Source organism: Corylus avellana, chromosome 7 (genome assembly GCF_965113065.1).
Source record: "Corylus avellana chromosome 7, dhCorAvel1.hap1.2, whole genome shotgun sequence".
NCBI lineage: Eukaryota > Viridiplantae > Streptophyta > Magnoliopsida > Fagales > Betulaceae > Corylus > Corylus avellana.
In genome coordinates, this window is record NC_142496.1 from 22,534,434 (window position 1) to 22,558,749 (window position 24,316).

The 24,316-nt window shown below is 34.8% G+C and overlaps 1 protein-coding gene across 1 annotated transcript; it reads left to right on the forward strand.

The window, feature by feature from the left end:
• Window positions 1–3,789: 3,789 nt before the first annotated feature.
• Window positions 3,790–6,756, forward strand: LOC132184942 (wall-associated receptor kinase 3-like). The gene is made up of 3 exons (XM_059598734.2): window positions 3,790–4,808; window positions 4,978–5,151; window positions 5,257–6,756. The coding sequence occupies exons 1-3, from the start codon at window positions 3,896–3,898 to the stop codon at window positions 6,594–6,596; spliced, it is 2,427 nt and encodes an 808-aa protein (XP_059454717.2). The 5' UTR covers window positions 3,790–3,895; the 3' UTR covers window positions 6,597–6,756.
• Window positions 6,757–24,316: the final 17,560 nt, after the last annotated feature.

A 24,316-nucleotide genomic window follows, 5' to 3' on the forward strand; every position in this document is an offset into this window, starting at 1 on the left:
CTCTCGCCTCATTAATTTTCTAATTCTAATTTCAGATCCAATAATTTTATTAATTCTTGCGTATAGTCATGATATGGTTTCTTATATTCGTTTAAATCGTTCACATCGATCTAATACATATTAATATATACATCTCATTGATCTCAACCTTAATTGTTGCTTCTAGCTTCATAGACGCTACTATATTATTTTGGAAGTTGTAGTTCACTAATTTTTGTTTATAGTAAATACAAAAACGGCATTATTTATAATTGAACATTATTATTCATATTATATAACTATATGTATCATCTATCTAATCTATATTTGGTGACGAAAAAAAACTTTAAATAATAATAATAATAATAATAAAGGAAAAACATATAAGGAAATTAAATCAAAACAAATTAGAAGAGTTTTCTAACATTAACATCCAACAATATTACAAATTCAACAAATATATATAAGAAATATAAATTACAAATCCAACAAACATCGGGTAGCTACAAAGCAACTACAACCGGCCCTTTCCCCTTTTTCTCTCTCTCCCAAACCCCTAAAACGCTTCCCTTCACCCTCTCCCGGAGTGATAATATTTGCAATTGCAGCAGCGGCAAAGCCCGAGTGCTTAAACAAGTACTGTGATTCCCATTTGGTTTCTATGAGGAGTGCTATCTGGATGAGAGCTTTAGTATCACTTGTCACTCTGAAAAACCAATGATAGGTAATATCCCTGTAACAAGCATAATTATCTAAACTAACCCTCATGATAAGATCTCTCTGATCAGTCGTCCCTCACTGTACGAATAAAGTAAGACATTTTGAATATGGCAATACAGTTTGTATAAGTTTTAGAGGGATAATGCTAGCTAGACATTTCAATATTTTTTTTCAATTTGTTTTTTTTTTCAAATAATCTAGTTCATTCAATAAATAAATAAATAAATATTATTATTTTTTTAAAATAAATGTAGGGTCCAAATCAAAAAGGAAATTTGAAAAAAAAAAATATGTTAAATGCCTATCAACCCTAGTTTGAGAGATATAGGAAAAAGCATTGGATTATCCAATAATTGAAAGGCACGTGAAACACTGAAACCTGGAAAGATGTGCAAGTTGATAGATGCAATTTATTTATTATTTTTGCAAACCATAAAAATGGGAGCTCTCAAAATATTTTTAAATCACAATAAATTTATTGTAAATTGATCAAATTTGGAGTGGCAAGAAGAAATATATGGTAAATTGTATATGTATTTGAATAATTGAATGGGTCATAACTCGTACGGAAGTGGGCGGCTAGCTAACGAGCCTAGCTAGACTGAAATTGGTAGATAATTAATGAACATTTCCTTTAATCTAATTGTTTAAATAAATACAAAAATTTATATGTTACTGAACTAATTAATTTTAAATTTTAATATGTCAAATTTATTTATCTAGATAAAACAAATTTTTACATCTATTTAAATCATTAAATAAAGTAAAGGGGTCAAATTTTAAAATATAAAAATCTCATATTTTAAAAAAATCTGAAATATTCTGAATCCAACATCATTAGGAGACTCCATGAGTGAGTCTACAATCACTTAATTTATTATGGGGTCCATAATTGACAGAGCATTCATCACCCTTCGGCGTGTTTGTCTATTCATTTCATTTCAGTAGAAAAATGGTCAAGTGTTGGGTGCCCAATTTTCCCTCTTTTTGAGCTGAAATTTCGACGTAACCTAGTAAATGAGCTGAAACTTAGAAAAGCTAGTTTATAAAAGCTGATGTGATTTAATAGGTGATGACTATTTTTTGGGTCATGCCACCACGCCTTTCTTTAAGTATGTTTTTTCTTTGGGTAAGTGCGTCAAGCAAAAATCGCCTTTACGTCAATTTAAAAACGTGTACTACACTGGATGGTGACGCGAGCATCGCCCACAGAAAATCGTCATCTTGGATGACGAAGAGCATTTGAAAAAAGAGTAATGATACAATGAGGCGACCAGGCGTGCATTTGAAATTAATCCCTTCCGGGTCCCCTCCCACTCACTCCCCAGTCCCCACCCCCAAAAAAAAAACCAAATATCGAGAAAGGGGAGCGTGAATTAATACACTAAAAATTAGAGTATAAAAAAGATTAAAAAAAATAATAAAAAATGAGTTAAAAATTAACCCGGTACTCCCGATAGGAAACACCTAAAACGGTAAAAGCATTAAAACAGAAGTCATAGAAAATGTTATAAATCTTTGCAAGACTCTATAATCCTAGATAAAAGCACTAAAACAGAAGTCATAGAAAATGGCATAATCTTTGCAAGATTTTTCTATCCTACTCGAACTCCAAATGCAATGAATGGAGACATGGGCGACCCTCAGCATATCCTTTAACCTTACCTAAAGCAGTTTCCTACTAGGAGATGATTGATATTAGAGACGGGGAAGCAATCAAAATACGATAAACATTGACAAAATCCTAAGTAGGAACCATTAAAAGAGAGAATATATATATATATGGTATTACAAGTTTTCACGACAAGAACAACACACAATAGGAAGACTAAAACCCACAAGACTCAAGAAATATAACAGAAATAAAAAGCAAATATCAAAAATACAAAGTCAGTTAAACAAGGAAAAAGCATAATAACAACAAAAATCACCCTACAAACAGTAGCTAGCGTCTCTGAAGCTAGAAGCGACAGTTAAGGTTGAGATGTATATATATTAATATATTAATATATATTAGCACATAATTCGCGTTAAATTGCAAAAATTTTCATTATAATTTAATTTTAAAATTTAAACACATCCCCATCTTATTTTTCATGTGAAAAGATATATTATGCTTCTTTTAATGAAAAGATATACTAAAAGTTATACAATGGTACATTATTGAACATGCACTTTGTTTTTTAAGTGTACTGAACATTTACTAGATGACACAATCACACGTAGATGATCAAAAACATAGGACCATTGAATTTAGTTTAATTTATATATATAAACTAATAGATGGTAAAATCTTTGTTCTTGTCGGAGTAGTTCAAAATGAAAAGAAGTATAATTAAAGAGGAAAACAAAAATAGCAAGAATGAAACTTGAATTATTATCAAAGAATTACTAGAAAAAAAATAAAATAAAAAAATAGCAAGAATTTTCTGTGAGCATGGCCCACAGAAAATTCGTCGTCTTGGATGGTTGAGAAAGGGTCATATACAGGAATTAAAACACCAAAAAAAAAAAAAAAAAAAAAGTATGCTCTACGATAACAAAATGAAAATGAAAATTATAATACAGAAAATACAATAAAATAGTAGGAGATGGATCAAAAATTGACCCATCCTCTCAATTATAATGGCTTCATAAATAAGTAAAAGCACTAAAACAAAGCTCACAGAAAAGATACTGGAGCTTAAGATAAATAGTTTGATAATTTAATTTGCTCAAAAACCTAAACTAATACTAATGAACTTTAATCTACTAAAATATATTAACTATTACTTTTCCAATATTGTGGGACTCTTTGCACGTTTCACGAATCTTTACTAGGGCACAGACACTGCCCTAGTAAGATCTTTGTCATTCACTGTTTGGATAAAGTAGGAAATTTTCAATATGCCAATACAGCCATGTTTGTAAAAGTTTGAGAGATATAGGGATACAAAAAGCATTGGACTATCTTCATTTTCTCTCTCTCTCTCTATGGAACATTATTTCTCGGAAAATGACTCAACTTGTAAAAGATACTTTGGACCTGTTATTTTTGCTATATGACATAAAAGTTACCGGCTGAATTGGTCTTGGATCGTTCCATATGCGTTTATAAAAGGGAAGAGTGTAGTAGCTAGGGCTCTCAAAGCACATCTATCGATCTAAACACAAAATATAAGATCGAAAACACTCGTTAAAAAAGTTCCAGCAAGGCATGGGGTTGAGTCACTTGAGTGGGAAGCTTTTGCAGATCATAGCACTGCCTGGAGCAGTGATCATAATATTTGCAATTGTGGCGGTGGCAGCAGCAGCAGCAACAACAGCAAGCATTCCAACTAAGCCCAAGCCTGACTGCCCCAGCAAGTGTGGAGATGTAGAAATTCCATTCCCATTTGGCTTCACTGAGGACTGCTATCTGGATGACAGTTTTCGTCTCACATGCCAAAACTCTACGACACCAAATTCACCAATGATAGGTGATAATATCCGTGTAAGAAATATATCCATTGACACTCATGAGATTCATGTCATGAATTGGGTAGGCCAAGACTGTTACGAGCACAACAACAGTTACACGAACACACCCTGGCGCTGGTTGTCCCAGTACACCATTTCCAACAGCAAAAATAGTTTCACTGTCATCGGCTGTGACACTATCGCATACCTCAGTGGGTTCAAAAATGGAGAAGATCTGTACAAGATCGGGTGCTCATCCCAATGCTCTACCGATAAGAATGTGGGGAATGGGTTTTGCTCTGGCGTTGGGTGTTGCGAGGTAAGGTTTCCGTATGGACTCAAAAATATTACTGTTGAAGTACAGAGCTTTGATAATCACTCCAAAGTAAGGAACTTCAATCCCTGCGGCTATGCTTTTGTTGTCGAGAAAGGCCAGTTCAACTTCTCCGCCGATTATCTCAACAATTTTCCAAACGAAACGGTTCCATTGGTGCTTGATTGGGCAGTTAGCAATCTCACATGGGAAGAAGCTTGGAACAAACCGAATTTCGCATGTAAGAATATTAATACTACTACTGAATGCATTAATATCCTGGGCGGGTACCGTTGCCAGTGCAAGCAAGGTTACCGAGGGAACCCATACCTCCTCCAAGGCCTTGGGGGTTGCCAAGGTAATTTATACATCGAAAAAAAGTAAAAGATCAATAATTGTTTCCTGAATTCAATATCACTTTATTTTTATGACATTTATTTCCCCCCTTCGCGTTTCAATGTATGCATGTATTTCATTAATTATGATTATACTATGTGGTTGGCCTGCATTCCTCACTTGATGTGCAGACATTGACGAATGTTCGGAAGGGACTCATAATTGCACGAACCAGCACTGTTTCAACATACCAGGCAATTATACATGTGGTGATTGTAACAAGTTGAAACGTAGGGACGGAAGAAAAGATGGTGAAGGTTGTCCTGTAGACGATGTCCCACCAGCAATTATTGTGGTTGTCATTGGTAAGTAAATTTACCATTTTGTACAACTTTAGATAATATCATATATGCAATTAATTACACAAACTTTAAATCTTGACCATAAGGTTTCGACTTTTCCAAGTTCAGGGATTGGCATTGGCTTAACTTCTACACTTGGGGGTAACTGGTGGCTGTACTTGGAATTCCAGGCAAGAATATCTATTAAGCTTAAAGCAAACTTCTTTCGCCAAAATGGAGGTTCAGACTTAGAAAAGCGTCTCCAACGATCCACCGCTAAAAAGGCCAAAATCTTTACTTCTGAAGAGTTGAAGGAGGCTATCAACAACTATGACAAGCGTAGGATCATTGGCAAAGGAGGTTACAAAGGATTTTTACCAGATAATACAATTGTTATCAAGAAGTCCAAGATAGTGGATCCAGACCAAGCTAACCAGTTCATTAAGGGAATTATTCAACGCTCCGAAATTGACCATAAGAATGTTGTCAAACTCTTGGGCTGTTGTTTAGAGACGGAAGTTCCTGTGCTAGTCTACGAATTTGTCTCAGAACGTACACTCTTCGAGTATATACATGGTGAAGACAACACATCCACCAAACGATGGGAAACCTATCTAAGAATAGCTGTAGAAACAGCGGATGCACTATCGTATCTACACTCTTTAGATATAATTCATGGAGATGTCAAGCCCTCAAACATACTGCTTGGTGATAATTTCACTGCGAAAATCTCCGACTTTGGAATTTCAAAATTGGTTCCCCACGATCAAAATGATGTAGATACTGTAGTGCAAGGAATTCATGGATACCTGGATCCTGAATATTTACTGACGAACCAATTGACGAAGAAAAGTGATGTTTATAGCTTTGGAGTGGTCCTTGCGGCGCTACTAACAGATGTAGCTCCATCCACTAGGTCCAAGAAAAGAAAAATGGTCCTCGCGGAGCTACTAACAGATGTAGCTCCATCCACTAGGTCTCCATCCACTAGGCCCAAGAAAAGAAGAAATGTTGTTATGCATTTTCTTTTCAATAATTTTCTTTCTTTATTGAAAGAGATTCTATTGTCTGAACTTCTTGGTTATGATATAGGTGAAGAAGGGAATAAGGATATAGATGAAGAAGGGAATAAGGGTGTGGATGAAGAAGGGAATAAGGATATAGTTGAAGAAGGGAATAAGTATGATATAGTTGAAGAAGGGAATAACGATCAAATCGAGGAAGTTGTTAACCTCGCAGAGAGGTGCTTAAGATTGAAAGGGGATGAGAGGCCTACTATGGAGGAATTGAGAAATGAATTAGAAGGAATAAGAAAGACAAAGACGCATTCATCGGTTAATGCTCAATCAAATCTGGAAAAACAGGAACATGACTTGCTTGGTGATCAGAAACCTCACGCTGACGAAGACTGTGGAAGTAGCATATGTAACATTAGCCTTGGGTGTTGGCCGATGAATGTGGGCATGTAACATCCTCTCTTCATGGCGTTTGTTTTTCAGTTTTTCTAACGCAATTTACTGTTTTAGTGTCCTAAAAAGAGTTATGTTTGCTTTCTCTATGCACAATTCTTCATGTGTTGAGTATTCTGTTATGGTCATTAGAGCAATCAGTTGGTGTTATTTGGAGTAATTATTTTGTTGTACTATGATGTCTTGTATAGCTGCTGTGGGATTGTAGTCTTGTAGACCTGTTTTGTGTTTGGCAAGTGTAGTTTGCTTAAATGTGGAGTGGTATGTAAGAAATTTCCAATAAAGTGTGGCTCATATGCAACATTTCATTACCTAATTCTTACAATGAGTGGGCTATTGCATTTTCAATCAATCTTACTAACTTGTGCGTGAGTTGTCTATTCATTAAAAAACATGTTTTTTTTTTCGTAATTAACAAAAAATAATTGTTACTAATGGTCTTTTAAGTCTCATTGTTCAATCACACTTATCTAACATGTACTTAATAATATTTTTCTCAAAAAAAAAAAAAAAAAATTGTACTTAATCATGACTGTCATATCATAATTATAATTAAATATTGTTTAATTATGACCGCTAAGTCATATTTGGTAGAAAAAATTAATTTATTTCAACGGTTAGAACTAAATTGATTAATCTTATTGTTGATATTATTAATGGATCCAATCATTGGATCTCACTTAAAAGCATCCTACGATCTAGATTAAATCACTATATCTTACAAATACGGTTGGGGATTATATCCTAAATCCCAATAATTTAATATCTATGCGCATTCAATGTTTATAATGATGTATGTTCACTGGTTAAATGATTTGAGAATTTGGCATATCAAAATGTCTTTTACATGCTTATTACCAAAGTTCATTATATTTATTATGCATGTGAAATGTCTTAGGATTACATTGAATATGGCTATGAGTATGAGTAACTTGGTTATCACACAATGTCTTAGTCCATAATTTTTGTATCCTTAAACAAATAAATTTCGTAAATGAAACTGTGGCATTCTATTTTGAGAAAGATTATTACACATTGAATTTTGGTGATCTAATTTGATCAAGCGAAGCAGTGACCTCGGATTTATGTGTATGTGTTGAGACCCTGAGGCGCTGAATGGACAAAGGAGTTGTCTTTCCACAAAAGCTGTTGTCTATAAGGAAATAAAATAATTTCTTAAAGACTACTTAAGACTTTGATTCTAAATCCTGAGGAAATTGTGGACTCAGATGTTGCATGTATGTTATTTTGATGTATCAAAGAGTAAAACATATCATCAATCGAAATAACCTCAATACGTTAGGTAATCACATGTAGCATTGGGGGAAAGCCTTTTCCAATAGGGAATACAAATCTTTGTCGAAGAACAAAGAAACAAGAAATTTCTCTTTAAGATAGATTTTATTGATATTATTTTGAGAGTCTTCGGCGGAAGCATTTTGGTTGGCATACCAAATTGAAAGCTTCTTCTATCAAGATGTGATGTAAAACTCATTTTTACAGCTTTTAATGGACATTTGCCTTATCATGCATGTAAAAACACCAAATACAATGGAGATGAAAATATAGTATCTTTAATTCAAATCAATCCTATAAACTTTTCCATCAGTAAAAATGTGACTCTAATGACATTCTTTGTGGGGGCGTTTTAGGCCTAAAAACGTCCCCAAACAGTTTTGAACACTTGAATAGGGGGCACTTGGCAAGTGATTCTATTCATACCGACTTCATTCAAATTTTGATACCCTTGTATAGTAAAAAGCACCTCCAATTAGGAGTATTTTAGTAAAAGTGTTTCTAAACGCTTTGTGAGGGCGCGCGACACAATGTGCGAGCACCCATTTCCAGAAGGAGTAGAGATTTTCGGCAACCTGGGGTCATCCCAGTGTTTACCAAAGTCTGACGTGGCTAATTTTTTTTTTTTTTTTTTTTTCTTTTTTTTAATAATGTCAAATTTTTTTTTTTTTTAATTGAGAAGAGAGATATTAAAGGGAAATTCAAATTTGAGATATTAGTACTAAATTTAAAGTATTAGCACCAAATTTAGGATGATCGCATCCCTTTCGGGTGATACAATCCCTAAATGGGTAATCTTTCACCCATAGATTTTAGTTTGAATCCAAAAACAAGTTTTGAGGCATTAAAAATTAAATATTAACTCATAAAAATTTAACTAAAAAAAATGACAAATTTTTTTTTAATAAATGTCTGACGCTAGGCAGCCGCATAGCAGGGCTCTTCCAGAAGAGGGCGCAGGGCGCTTGTACAGTGCGCGCCCCCCTTCTGGAAATGGGTGAAATTACAGTATAGGGCTTGGCTTGTGTTGGGTGTGTTGGTTTTCTCTGATCAAGATTGCTTCCTGTCTTCGGTGTTTTGGTTTTCATCTTTGTATCTTAGATCATTCTTCTCCAACCTTTCAAGGGCTTTGTTAACATAATCCATCTTCACAACTTCAATCATGGAACTCAGGCCCTTCTCTTTGCAGAACTCAAGCATCTCCTCTGTTTCCTTAAGGACATCAAACAATTAAAAATTAACAGCACGCTGCACAATGAACTGAGTGAAGGGTAAAAATACCAGAGGCGCAACAAACCAAAAATTAAAAACTGAGTTAAGAAATGTTTTTTTAATTCCCGCCCCCAGGTCGCCCCCACAGAAAATTCGCCACTGACTACAAAGATTGTCTTTCTCCCTATTAAAGCAGAACAAAAACAGAGCACCCACAATTAGCAACCATAAATGCAATCGAAATTTCAGAGAAAACAAATTTTTCCAACCTTTCACTTTAGTTCTCAAGACAAAAAAAAAAAAAAAAAAAAAAAAAAAACAATCAGAGCAGAATTTTACGCCTTTCACAACTACTTTTACCAATCAAACATACTAAACACTGTCGGAAATCATATACCCAGAAAAAAAAATTCAATCTTTGCCTAAATTTTCTGCAATTATAGAGAGAGAGAGTCACCAAGCATAACGACCGGAGTGAAAATCTGCATAAGGGTATTGATGACACCCATCAATATCAACTTTCCGTCGAGCCTCAACAGAGAAAGGTAAGGCTCATGAGGGTGAAGCACAGGCACAATGTCAATTATATAGTCGAGCGAGTCAGCGGCTTCCTGCATCCGAGTCGAATCGGAGCTGACCAGGTAGTCGTCAGCACCAAGATACTCCGTAGCCTCGGCCCACGTCACCCATGACTCACCCCACCCTCCCTTTGTCACCTAATCCCACGGGCGAGTGCTAGGGAGCCCGACATTTGGCTCCCGAAAATTGCCCAAACTGAGGTGGAAATATTTTTTTATTCACAAAAATTTGTTCTCAATCTCTTTTATTCACAAAAAAACAATATTGCCAACTCAGTTTGGACAATTTTCGGGAGCCAAATGTCGGGCTCCCTAGCACCATCCAATCCCACGGCTTCTCCAGAATCACCTCATGCGCCTCTCTCTAATTTTTTCTTGCAAAATCAGAGAGAGATTTACTGTACAAGCGCCCCTAACCACCCCCGGGCGCTGCTCACTGGACAAGCTAGGGTTGCTCAAAAGGTAACTGAGGGTTATTGGCTATAACCGCAACCGCCTTGAGCGGTTATCAATTTTAAATAATCGCAACCACCTAGGCGGTTAGCAGTTATTTTATAACCGACAGTTAGCGATTATTCAATCCAACAACCGGCGGTTTTATAACTACTGTTTTTTATAGCCTTTTGGATTTTTTAAGTGTTTTAGACCTTTAATTAGACTATTTTTTGAGCTTATTTTATGAGATTGACCTATTTTTTGGGTTTATTTTAAGAGTTTAAGGCAAAAATGTTACAAAAAAGATGGAAAAAACATGTGTTTTTGGGCTAGCCAATATTTTTGAATAAGGCTTAGCCTAAAACATAACATACCACATTATATCTAACTCAACACCCACCGCTCACTACCGAACCACCACCCACTTTCGAGCCCTCAACACCGGAGTCTTTAAAACCAAATAAGATAGTGAATTCAGTGGTTTTATCGATGAGTATTTTGTCTCTAAGTAACTTGTCAAGAGAAATGAAATTATTTGGTATAAATAACTATATTATTTTTTGGTGTTTCGAGCTAAGATGTGTGCTTCTTACTGTAGGGTGCAAAACACTCAATTTACAATACAATCTAATTAAAGTTATTCTAGAGCCCTTTTTATCAGGATGTGGTGTAAAACTCATTTTTACAGCTTTCATTAGACATTTGTCACATCAAGTAAAAACATCAAATACAATGGAAAACAGAAAACATAGTATCTTTATTTCAAATCAATTCTATAAGCTTTTCATTAGTTCTAATTCAACGTCCATTACTCACTATCGAACCACCACCCACAGGGATGGAGCTGGGGTAGCCAGTATAGGCCAATGCGTCCCCGTCCCCCACTTTAAAAAATTTTACAAGGTGAAAATTTTTTTAAAAATTGATTTTCAGCTTATTTGGCCCCTACCCATTAAAAAGTTTGGCCCTATCCACTATATATTTTAACCCCTGCATTTCTTCTTCTTCTCCACTCCCACTTCACTTCATTTCGAGAGAAATGGAAAGAGACATCCACCTTTTAACACATTCATTCAGAATCAGAGAAATAGTAAGAGAGATCTCAGCTATTTCTCACTGTTTAAAGCCTTCTTTCTCTAGATCTTTTAGGTAAAATAAAATGAAACAACCAAACAAAAAGTAAAGAAAAAACAGAGACCTACGGAGAAGAGAATTAGAAGAAATAGAGAGGATAGAAGGGAAGAAGATAAAGAATGAAATAGAGAGATAAGAACATCGTGAATGACTTCTCTAAAAATTATTTTTACCCAAAATTTTGTTAAATTCTACAAAAAGTAACATCCATCAAGCTCTCTATTCCCCTCTCCGGCCATTTTAGAGATCGTCAAACCTCTTCCCATTTGGTGAACAAAATCATTTCTCTACTAATTTTTTATGTTTTTTTTTTAAAAAGTTATTATTATCTTTTATTTTTTATTATTTTTAATTTTTAAGGACACGTGGCGTATTATGGGAGTGACACGTGGAAAATCCGTTAATTGGGATTGACGGAAACTAATGGAGGTATTAATTTTGTCTTTTTCTATAGGTGAGGTACCAGATTTGTTTGGTTTTAAAACCTAGGGAAAAAAAAAAAAAAAAAAAACGTTAAAACCAAGGTACCAAAAAAGTTATTAACCAGAAAATGAATGCAGATAGAATACAAGTTACATTTAAATAGAAGGGTTAAATACCTTTTTTGCCCCATGTGATTTAACAACTTTATTTTTTGTCTCCTATAGTTTAATTGTTATCACAAGAGGTATCTCGGGTTTACATAAAAACGGAGATGGTACATTCGTCAAAATTTCATCCAAAATTTGATGAAAAGCCACGTCAGTACCAAGGGCCATGGGGGTAGCCAAACCACCCCGAATGGCCAAAGGGGTGGCTAGAGCCACCCCTCCCCCCCCCCTCCTTTTCTAATTTTATGATATTTTTAATTTTAAAATTTTTATTTTGTATTTTTAATTAATATATGGACACGTGTCGAATTTTTAATGGTACTGATGTGGCTTTCCGTCAAATTTTGGACGGAATTTAGACGAGGTGCCATCTCCATTTTTATGTAAACCTGAGGTACCTCATGTGATAAAAACTAAACTCTATAAGGCAAAAAATAAAGCTGTTAAACCACATAGGGCAAAAAAGTATTTAACCCTAAATAAAATAGAGTAAAATTTAGGCAGTTTATTATTTGATACTTTTGCATAACTGCTAGTTAAACTATATATAAGAGAATGAGCACTCTAAAGTTTAGCCAAATTTTAGCTAAAAAACATGTTTTCGTTATTTTATCTAACTACTTTTTACGAGCACCAAATATCAAGCTCTCTAAATATTTCTTAACTTTAATTAAATATTATTTTTTATGGATTATTAGTTGGTTGAAACTAATTAACCACCAAAGAAGAAAAAAAAAAGAAAAAAAGAAGAGACTTGCAATGTGGCTTGGGAACATGATGATCCACGTATTATTATGCACCATAAGCTTGGATCAACGTAAAATCATAATGAAAACAGTGAGCGGAAGTCTTCCACGTGAAGATCTTCCACTCATTGTTGTGAAAATGTTAAATTCTATCTTAACACTATACAAACTTTTCAAAAGACCTATCTGACACTTGTATTAATATACTAATTTAACCCTCTTTATTTTGGGGGCCTGAATGAATAAACTCAATAGTTGAAATAGCCAATATATATATATGGTATGAAACTACAATATCAATTGAAGAGATGAGAAAAGGGAAGTAAACCCTATTAAATCTAATCAACCAATTGAATAATTTAACATATTAAATTATAGATGATTTTTAGGATTTAAAAAAATCGGTTCCATTTTAATAGGTGTTTTATTGAAAATTAAATATATGAAGCATCATTATTTTATATTTTTATTCTTTTATTTTGTTTATTTTCTTGTTTCATTTAATGCATTATTTTTTATACATTTATTTAATCTTTAAAAATAATATATTTTCTGGCCTTCGGGTCGAAAAGGACTGGTTTAGGCGTGATGCTTTTGCTCATGCTTGGAGAATGGCTACCTATGCCCCGAATTGAGTCTACTCCGGGCAAATCCGTTCTGTAAGCTGAAGATTGGGTATGGGATACGGATGTTGACATCATGAGATTTCAATGTAAAATTTGTATGCTTTTAACCTCTATGACGTGTAATCCTTTAGTTTCGGATATGATTGTAAGAGCTTTTAAGCTCTTGATTATTCATGAATGAAATTGAAATGAATTTCTCTTCACTATATATATATATATATATATATATATATATATATATATACTTTGACTCCTTATTTTATTTGGCCACCTCCCATCAAAATGTCTGGCTCCGTCCCTGGCCACCTACTTTCGAGCTCTCAACACCAGAGCCTCTAAAACTAACCAAGATGGTGGATCCAGTGGTTTTATCACTTTATTTTGTTCCTATACCCAAAAGGAAGTCATTATCTAATATAGCATTTTATGAAAAACGCAGTATATTGAAAAGTAGCCTTTAGGATTAGAGGTATGATAAAGACAACTTTTTGGTAAAACTTTGGCCCAACTTTTTTCTCTTATATAGTTATATTTTTAAAAAATAAAAAAAATTCTGAAGCAATAGCATCCTATGTGGTCATTTTTTTATTTGGTATTTTTTTTTAAATCACAATTTTTATGAAGAAAAATACCTTTTTTATTTAAAAAAAAAATAACAAATAAAAAAGGACAACATAGAATGTTATTGCTTCGGAATTTTTTTTTTATCTTTTACTTTGTTTTTTAAAAAATAAAAAATAAGAATAAAGTTGGGCGAAAGTTGTGCCAAAAAGTTATGCCTTTATCATTTCTCTTTTTTTATTTGGTATTTTTTTTTTTTTTAAAAAAAGTCTTTTTCTTCATAATAATGACAATTTTTTTTTTTTTTTTTTTTAAAAAAACACAACAAATAAAAAAAGGACCACATAGAATGTTATTGCTTCATAATTTTTTTTTTATTTTTTACTTAGTTTTTAAAAAGAAATAATAAAGGCACAACTTTTTGCATTCAGTCATATTAATTGCATGTGCATCGCCATCCGCTGCGGTGTGAAGTGTCAAACCCCCAACCATGGAGCTGTTTCAAATCAGTACTGCATGTACTCCTGTGGAGAACCTGTTTAATCATTCAACATCGATATTGCTCGAAATATCTATATATAACGTAAAACAGGGGCATGATAAACAGAGTTGCACATGACAGTGCAAAGGAATTATCACATGCAAAATGCAGTAACACAGAGTTTCTAGGACTACTGATGATAGGAAACTGGACATTTAGAAGAAAAGCAACCAAGAAGATATGGGATGGTTGATCTAGCATACCAAAACGCTCAATCTTCTCAATATACAGAACAAACATTCGCATTTAATATGTACAGCCGCCTACCATACATGATGTTTAACCAAATTCACCATCCCATTCTCGCACTTTACCATGGACCACTGTGTGTTTTTCTCAAGCATTGTTTCTTAGATTCCCGGTGGAGATTCATGATCTCCATGACCTGTGACATCACAAAATCCCAAAAATTTATTACATAACTCCATTTTCCTTTTGAAGTCAATAATAGAGGCCATGTCACAGTATATAGGAAGGAGAGAGAGAGAGAGAGATTCTGTCTATGTATCTTGAAAGTATGTTTTACAGTGAATGCTGATAGCTTCCCTATATATCCCAATCACGCACTTAATAATCTTCCAAACCCCAGAAGACACAATAAAATGACAACTGACAAAATTCGAGTACAGAAAAGTTTAAAATTTGTGCTGATGTACTACTGTTAATGACGATTCTCATAATAGATACTATTGCAGAGGAAGAAATATTCCTAGGAGCATATGAAATACTAGTATGCTATTCCGAGTTGGAAAGGAATTGGTACATTCCAGATGCAGCAGTTTCAAAACAATTCTCTGATCAATCAGTAGGGACTGCACAGTAAGAAGTGAAAAGATATGAGAACCCAAAAAACATATAGTGTTTGTTGTGGATTGATGCCAATGACCCCAAGTAACCCAGAAGGTAAATTTCCTAAAAGATCATATAGGATTGATGCCAATGACTCCAAGTAACCACGGAAAAGGGATAACAAGTGTTTGTTGTGGAAATTTGAGTAACAAGGTCAATCAAAGCCGACAAAATCCAAGGGGAGGTATCCACAATTCATCTTCTCATGTTTCTCTTTCTAGGAGCATAGGTGGTAGAATAGTAATTACAAATCGGGGATATTTCTTACACTTACTTTTACATTTTTGTCTGCAAACGAATGTTTTGAGAACCAAGCAGTATTCCTGATAACCACGGTTTCAATTAACAAAGTTTTTCAATAGCCAACTTAGCTTACAGCTTTTTTAATTTTTTTTTTTTAAAAAAATTGTTGGTTTCACCATAGAAAGGCTTAAGTGTACAAGTTAACCAGATTATATAGGAGATATATAAGGCTAATCAGTGATCCCATTGTGAGATAAATGTATTCTACAATCTATATTTCCTTAATGAATATAATATTTTACTTTTAAAATCCAAGTATTCTAATCATAGTTTCCGATTATTTATACTTTTAAAACCCAACCAGTTAGTCTAAATTATCAAGAGATGGCATTTATGATACTGAAAAATCCACTAGCTTATGCAAAACACAGATTTCTCAGCATAACATCGAAAAGAATCACACAAATTGATATATTATACAAACAGGAACATGGCATGGGCAGATCAATCTACACACAACTAACAAAAGATTTGCCATCAGTAGTGCTATTAATTAAGCTACAGAAAGAAAGAGAGAGCAAAAAATAGAATAGTATGATGTTTTTCATTGATTAGTCATGGGACATTTTTCATGACCCTAGCAAGATTCTGTCTTTATCCCATTTTCCAGTGTAGATTCATATCTCATCAATCATGGTTGGGGCAAGAACAATAAATAAAATCCGAAGTACCTGATTCGTTTGCATTTGGATAATTTCTTCCGGTCGCAAGCAAAGGATAATCGATGAGTATTTACAACAAGAATGTTAGTTGAGTACAGCAAATAGACTTGTGTGTTAATCTTCACCCAACTGTGTCTTCAACAAGTGAAAATACCAGTTTTTTCCGCAATTCTTGGTTATCCTCCTTTAACTTTGCAACTTCAGCTTCCAGTTCCATAGTATAAGCCTGCAAGAAGCCCCACAGACAAAATAAGAGAAAAAACACAAGAAAACTTACGAGATAGAATACTACAATACTATAGTTGTTGTTTCCCATTTTGTAAGTTATGTTTCTAACAGCATTGAGAACACAGCTATTAATTTTTTTTTAATACTTTTACTGTTTTGAGAAGATATAACTCAACTTGATGTCATGTTTCTTGAATCAAATATCCAATTACCTTGTAATAAACTTGATCCTTTTAACTGCTCAGATCGCTATCACATTACCATTCTGCTCCATAATCTTTCATGAAGTTTTTGGATACAGAGGTCAATAGATGAAGAAAGCAGAAGGTTAATGGCTAGAAACATTCATAAAGCTACAAGAAGATCAAAGTCGACATTATATCCTTTTAATTAAGGATGCCATTTTATATGTTTTCTGGTATTCTTCAGAAGAACTGACATGGAACAGTGTTCTATATAGGAGTACAGAAAAAGTACTCAGTTACTAGCGATTTTTATCTTTATACCGTAACTGCATCTATAAGCAGGTAAATTTATCATTTAGACTCGTTTGTTTCCATCTAAAATGTTTTTGTTGAAAAATATTTTCAGTGGAAAACATTTTCTTAAAAAATAATTTCCCTAAAAACATTTTTAGGTGTTTGACACATATTAAAAATCACAAATATTTTTATATATATTTTTTCATTCACTCATATTAAAACGATAATGTCCCAGCGGAATCTCAACCGGATCCCATTGAGTCCTAATCGAGTCGCAGCTATTTCCCAACCTAGTCTCAGTGGGTCGCGAACGGATCCTGATGAAGTCCTGGTGGGATCTCTGTTAGGAAATTAATCTTATTTCTCAAGACCAGTGAGATGCGAAAATTAAGAAGAATGTGGAATAACAAAGATTAGGCAATCAACACACGACACCAAGATTTAAGTGGTTCGGCTTAACAAGCCTACATCCACTGGCGGAGACGATCCGGAGAAAATTCACTATCAAAAGATTGAGTATAAAAATAGTAGAGAGAAAATCACTTAGATCCCAAAGCCCCAATACACCAAAATCTCACTATCACACAAGAGAAATTATTCTCAAATAAAATACAAAAGACAGATATACAAACTCTTCTTTTGCTGGAATAAATGGCGGCTGATTTCTATTTTCTTCTCTCACTCTGCAGCACTTTTTTCTTCTAATCACTTGTTTTTTGCTCCTCCAAAAACCACCAAGAAGAAAATACCATGGCAGCCCTTGTACCTCCTATCTCACGTTTTGTCTCCTTTTTCTCCACCTACTGTGCTCTCAATTTAGTACACTTATAAAGCTATTTGGCTTGGCACACACTTTGTAGCAAACACAAGTCTCCTTTTATAGAAGCACTAAGTCGATTAATCCTCTACTTTTACATGTTGGTCTAGGACTCCTACTACAAGTCAAACAAGGAGTCCAAATACACATAGGATAAGGACTCCAAAACCCATATGTAAAAGAGTAAACCGGTTGCAACAAGAACCTCTCCTACTTGGAGAAGGACTAATGCTGGGCCCACCGTATTAATGGGTTGAAAAAGTCACATACTTTAACAATCTCCACCTTGACTTGAAACCCATCAAGTCTAACAAAACGTGTCTCCTCTGGATATCTCCATCTCAGCCCCTAAGGGCAATCACACTCCACAAGTGTCACTCAAGTCTAAGTGCCTCTTAAACTTGAGCATAGGACCTGGTTTAGACATAACACCATGCTTTCCTACTAGTCCTATTGATCATACAGCTTTCTCTAATGACTCTTTCTTTATGTAAACCCATTTGCACCCTTTAGCCTTTTTTTTTCCTTTGGGTAATTCTGCCGATTTCCAAACTTTACCTTTCTGTAGTAACTCCACCTCTTTCAGCATACCATTCTGAGTAGACGATGGATCTCCACTACAAGCCGTTAGAGCAAAAGAAACCATATCGTCAAAGCCATACCTCTTTGGAGCTTTTCGATACGGTTTCTTTCTACCTCTTGCTAAAGAATAACACTCTTCCCGGTGCTGTAAGTCTCTTGAAAACTCTTTGTCATCACATTCATCCGTGAGTGAACATTGTTCATCAAGCTCCACCTCCACAAATTGTTTCTCTTTTTGCACTGTACTTTCAGAAAGATTATCTAAGTTAACAAACTCAGACTTTTTCGGTTCCTGCTCTGTAACTTCAGGTTTTGCACTTGACCTATCCTTGTACATAGCACACTCATTAAAAGTTACATTCCAACTTCTAATGATCTTCCGATTTTGATCACCCTAAAATCGATAACCAAAGGCCTCATCTCCTTATCCAATGAAGAAACATTGACTAGATTTACCATCTAGTTTACTCCGAGTATCCGACTCATCATGGACATACGAAGCACACCCAAAAACTTTCAAATGTGAAAGGTTTACCTCTTTTCCACTCTAGACTTCTTTCGGTAGTCTATGACTTAGGGGAACAGAAGACCCCCTATTTATCAGGTATGCAGTAGTGCTCACAGCATCAGCCCAGTCTTTGGTAACCTAGTATGCAACCTCATACTCCTAGCACACTCATTGAGAGTTCTGTTCATACACTCAGCCACGCCATTCTACTGCGGCATTCCCGGGATGATTTTCTCAATTATGATTCCATTCACTATACAGAACTACTCGAACTCCCCATCTGTGTATTCTCCTCCATTGTCTGATCTCAAATACTTGAGCTTCAAGCTCATTTTTGTCTCAACCATGGCCTTCCATTTCTTAAAAATCTCAAATACATCAAATTTACTTTTCAAGAAATAAACTCATACCTTCCTGTTTGAGTCATCAATAAACATGATGTAATACCGCGAGCCTCCAAGAGATGCCACTGGTGCGGGACCCCACAAATCTGTGTGTATTAACTCCAGGTTTCCAAGCTTAGGTGCTTTGCCAACTTCCACAAAACTCACCTTCTTCTGCTTCCCTAGAATGCAGCCTTCACACAAATTAAACTTAACTGACTTCAACTCTGGTAATTTCCTTTTTGACATAAGCACCTTCATCCCTTTCTCGCTTATGTGCCCTAGCCTTAGGTGCCATAATTTTGAGTCAACACCCACATCTGCAACAACAATTGTATCCTTGTTGTTCGTGGTCATATAGAGAGTACATGTCTTATGACCACGAGCCAAAATCCTGGCTCCCTTGCTCACCTTCCACTTTTTACCGTGGAAATGAATTGAATGCCCTTCCTCATCAAGCTGTCCCATTGAAATCAGATTCTTCTTGAGCTCCGAAACATGCCTGACCTTCTGCAGCTTCTATACCGAGTCACTGTGAACTCTAATGTAAACATCGCCTAGGCCCACAACATCCAGCACCGTTCTGTCAGCCAAATACACCTTCCCGAAATCTCCACCAACATAGTTTTCGAGAATTTCACAGATCGCTGTCGTATGAAAAGATATTCCTAAGTCTAAGAGCCAAGAATCAAGGGGACTGTCAACAAAGAGAAGTAGGGCATTATATACTTCTTCTGTCACTACGCTTGCATAATCATTCTTAGTCTCCTTCCATAGTTCCCTACAATTCTTCTTGTAATGGCCAGTCTTGCCATAGTTCCAACACTCAGGTTGTTGGCCGAATCTAGATTTGCTTCTCCCTTTTCTGGAATTTGATCTGCCTAGACCAGAGTTTCTGTCTTGTCCTCTGCCCTGAGTCTTGAGGTTTAAAGCAGCACCAGAAAAAGAGGCTTCACCCGCATCTCTTATGCAAACTTCTTCACTGAGAATCAAATCCCTGACGTCTTCATAGTTCAGTTTACTCTTCCCTGCAGAGTTACTCACAACCATCCTCACGGCTTCCTAGCTATTTGGCAAAGACGCCAAGACGATCAACGCGCGAATCTCATCATCAAAATCAAGTTCAACTGAGGACAATTGATTTGTGATAGTCTTGAATTCATTGAGATGATGTGCCACCGAAGTCCCTTTCGCCATCTTTAGGTTGAACAATTTCTTCATCAGGTGCACCTTGTTGTTAGCCGACGGCTTCTCATACATGCTTGACAAAGCCGCCATTAGACCTGCCGTGGTCTTCTCCTTTACAACGTTGTGTGCAATTGATTTTGACAATGATAGCTTGATAACTGCCAGGGTTTTACGATCAAGAAGAGCCCATTCGCTATCATACATGTCGTCAGGTCGTTCCCCCAAAAAAGGTTGATAAAGGTCATTCCCATAAAGAATATCTTCAATCTGCACCTTCCAGTACCCGAAATCTGTGCCGTTGAATTTTTCAATTCTTATCCTTCCTTATTCTATTGCCATCGTTCCCACTCGAACCCAAAGCTTTGATACCAGTTGTTAGGAAATTAATCTAATTTTCCAAGACCCGTGAGATGCAAAAATTAATAAGAATGCGGAATAACAAAGATTAGGCGATCAACACACGACATCAAGATTTAAGTAGTTCTGCTTAACAAGCCTACATCCACTGGCGGAGACAACCCGGAGAAAATTCACTATTAAAAGATGGAGTACAAAAATAGTAGAGAGAAAATCACTCATATCCCAAAGCCCCAATACACCAAAATCTCACTATTACACAAGAGAGATTATTCTCAAATAAAATACAAAAGACAGATGTACAAACTCTTCTTTTGCTGGAACAAATGGCGACTGATCTCTATTTTCTTCTCTCACTCTGCAGCACCTTTTTTCTTCTAATCACTTGTTTTTAGCTCCTCCAAAAACCACCAAGAAGAAAATACTGTGGCAGCCCGTGTACATCCTATCTCATGTTTTGTCTCCCTTTTCTCCACCTATGGTGCTCTCAATTTAGTACACTTATAAAGCTATTTGGCTTGGCACACACTTTGTAGCAAACACAAGTCTCCTTTTATAAAAACACTAAGTCGGTTAATCCTTTACTTTTACATGTTGGTCTAGGACTCCTACTACAAGTCAAACAAGGAGTCCAAATACACATAGGACAAGGACTTCAAAACCCATATGTAAAAGAGTAAACCCGTTGAAAGAAGAACCTCTCCTACTTGGAGAAGGACTAATGCTAGGCCCACTGTATTAATGGGTTGAAAAAGTCGATTTAACAATCTCGGCAACGTTTCAATTGGGTCAGTCGATTTGAGAACTAGAAACTCAAACTCAAAAAATGGTTTGCTGTTTTCAAAAGTGAAAATTGACCAATTTAGGGAAATTAAAGCTTTTTTGGTCAAACCGAAAATATTTTCCATTAACTATTATTTTTTGTCACATTAAATACCGGAAAATATAAAAATATTTTTCAGAAATTGTTTTACGTCGAAACAAACGGAGCCTTAATTTATATTCCAGGTTATCCTCTTTTTATTTTTAACTACACAGGAGTTTCTGCCGACACATATCTACTTCCAAGCCAAGGAACAAAGGTGAAGATGATAGATTAATTACGGTAAAAAAATAGAAATAGTGTTCCAAGGGACAAACATAGGGAATGTACAGAACCATCCAATGCATCTTCATGGTTTATTGGTTTTAGGTTCTACTTGGTTGGGACTGGTTATGGCAATTTCGACAATACCACCTCCCTGGATGGTTACAATTTGAGTGATCCCCCGGAGGTTAACACCATCTGAGTTCCTAAAGATGGTTGGGCTGCCATTAGATTTGTCGCTGATAATCCCGGTACTTAAATCTCTTTCTTGATCTCTCTTTTTTAGGAATACATGCAAGCGATTATTAACCATCTAATAACCGCTAGCCGTCTAATATGTATGATGCATATTTTTCAGGGGTGTGGTTTATACACTGTCATTTGGAAAGGCACGCTAGCTGGGGTATGGACACTGTCCTCATTGTGAGGAATGGGACAACGGCCGAAACAAGCATGTTGCCACCTCCACGTAATTTGCCTACTTGTACCTAGTTTTGGAACATGTTTGGCTTCAATAAATAAGGACTTGAATTATTAGTCCTTTCAATTGTTGAAGAAATTATGCTGTTGTCTTTTAAGATAATTTTAATAAGAAAAATATTTTTTTGTATTCTGACATCCATTTACATGGCATTTTCATCCAACATTAATTAAAAAGAAAAAGAAAAAGAAAAAATCAATGATGGATAAAATATGTCAACTCAAGAGAAGTGTATGTGAGATGAACATCAGGATACAAATAAACATTTCTTTTTAAATAATGTTGCTTGAGATCCTCTTCATTTAGAAATTTCTTTTCTTATATATTATTATAATTAAACTCTCAAGTTAATTTCAGCTTGGAAATATTAGAAAAAAATAATAATAAAGATCAAAGAATGGTTGCCACAATATTTGGTATATATTTTGAGAACTAGATACTCCACGGCGCCATAGTTGTCTTGACCATATTCTGCTATATTGCTCTCCTTTGCTAATGCAAAGCTCCACGAATGCTATTAAAAATCCATTATTCTAAAAATTTGCTAATTATTTAGGAGAAAGTCCACGTACCTGCCTCGAATAATTACTATCAAATTGATAATGTCCTCTCTAAACTTTTAATTGCGACAATATACCCCCCAAACTACCAAAATATTGTCAATATCCTCATTAATGACGAAACTACCCTTAGTAATTTTTTTTTTTTAGAAAAAATACTAAACTTTCTGAAAAAACCTAAAATAAAAAAAAATAAAAAAAACTTTTTTTAAGAAAAAAAATTAAAAAATTTTGATTTTTTTTGTAAAAATTGAAAATTTTCGTTTTGTTTTCTTTTATAATTTTTAAATAAAAATTTCCGTTTAAAAAAAAATTCTTATAAAAAAATAAAATTTTCATTTTTTTCGAACATATTTTTTTTAAAAAAATCGTTTTTTTTTTCAAATAAAAATTTCCATTTAAAAAAAATTGCTTTTTAAAAAAAAAAAATTAAAATTTTCATTTAAAAAAAAAAATTATTATTTTTAATTATAAGAGTATTTTTGTCATATTGAGAAATATATAGGGACATTTTAATTTTTTTACTAGCTTTGAGAAGGATATTGACAATATTTTTGTAGTTTGGAGAGTAAATTGTCGCAATTAAAAGTTCGCGGAGAGAAGAACATTGTCAATTAGGTGATAGTTTAAGAGAGGTATGTGAACTTTACGTACCCTTATTATATATATTTTTTTCTTTTTTATTATACTCTCCCAACTTCTCTCCCCTCTCTCAACCAACAACGACAATAGAGGTTGGAATTCCATGCACATTCCTATGCCGTCTTCCTCTCTTCGATTTCAGGCAGCCATGGGCTACCAACTTTAGTAAAAAAGTTAACACTGGTATTATTATTTGAGGGGTTTTGACAGGTCACAACGCAGGCGGATGGCGGTGCTAGGTTGGTGGTTGGCCATCGTTGTCAAAATTGAGCCATAAGGGGATAGAGGATAATAATGCCATTTAAAAAATATTGATGACATAATTGTGCATATATACTCTTAAGTTTGAGAAAAAAAAAAAAAAAATTATAAGTTTAAAGCTACACAAAAGCTCTATGAAAATAGAAAATAGTAGAATCATGAAGTGATGCTGTCAAAAGTCCTTATGAAAATTAAACCCAAATGAAGGGAAGAAAACAAAGGGAGGGGGTTGGGTGGGTTCTCCATGCAGAAATTGAACTCTGGGATAAACTGAGAAAGCACTGGAGAAGTAAGATAGCTAGCATTGCAGATAATGTTGAGTGAAGTGGTAGAATCAGCAGAAAACCCAATGTGCACAAAACTATTGAGCTAAATCCGCAATAGTCAGGGAAACGAAACATCATAGAATAATAATATGGGGTGGTGAGCAAATCAAAAATAGAAACAAATAAACAAACAAAAAGAAAAAAAGGAAAAAAAGAAAAAGAAATACATTTCTTGGAACCAACAAGCTGCTAATATCAGCGACTTGAAGTCCAGAGCCAATCGAGCATTGGCCTAGTATTCCAAATGTCTAGTAACCTTCATTGTGGATACTAAGAAAAAACATC

What these genes read in the sequence shown, in the direction of transcription:
- LOC132184942 (XM_059598734.2), top strand. Translation starts at nt 3,896, where the DNA reads ATGGGGTTGAGTCACTTGAGTGGGAAGCTTTTGCAGATCATAGCACTG. An exon ending in AGGCCTTGGGGGTTGCCAAG is followed by an intron (nt 4,809 to 4,977) that starts GTAATTTATACA and finishes CTTGATGTGCAG; the next exon opens with ACATTGACGAATGTTCGGAA. An exon ending in AATTATTGTGGTTGTCATTG is followed by an intron (nt 5,152 to 5,256) that starts GTAAGTAAATTT and finishes TTCCAAGTTCAG; the next exon opens with GGATTGGCATTGGCTTAACT.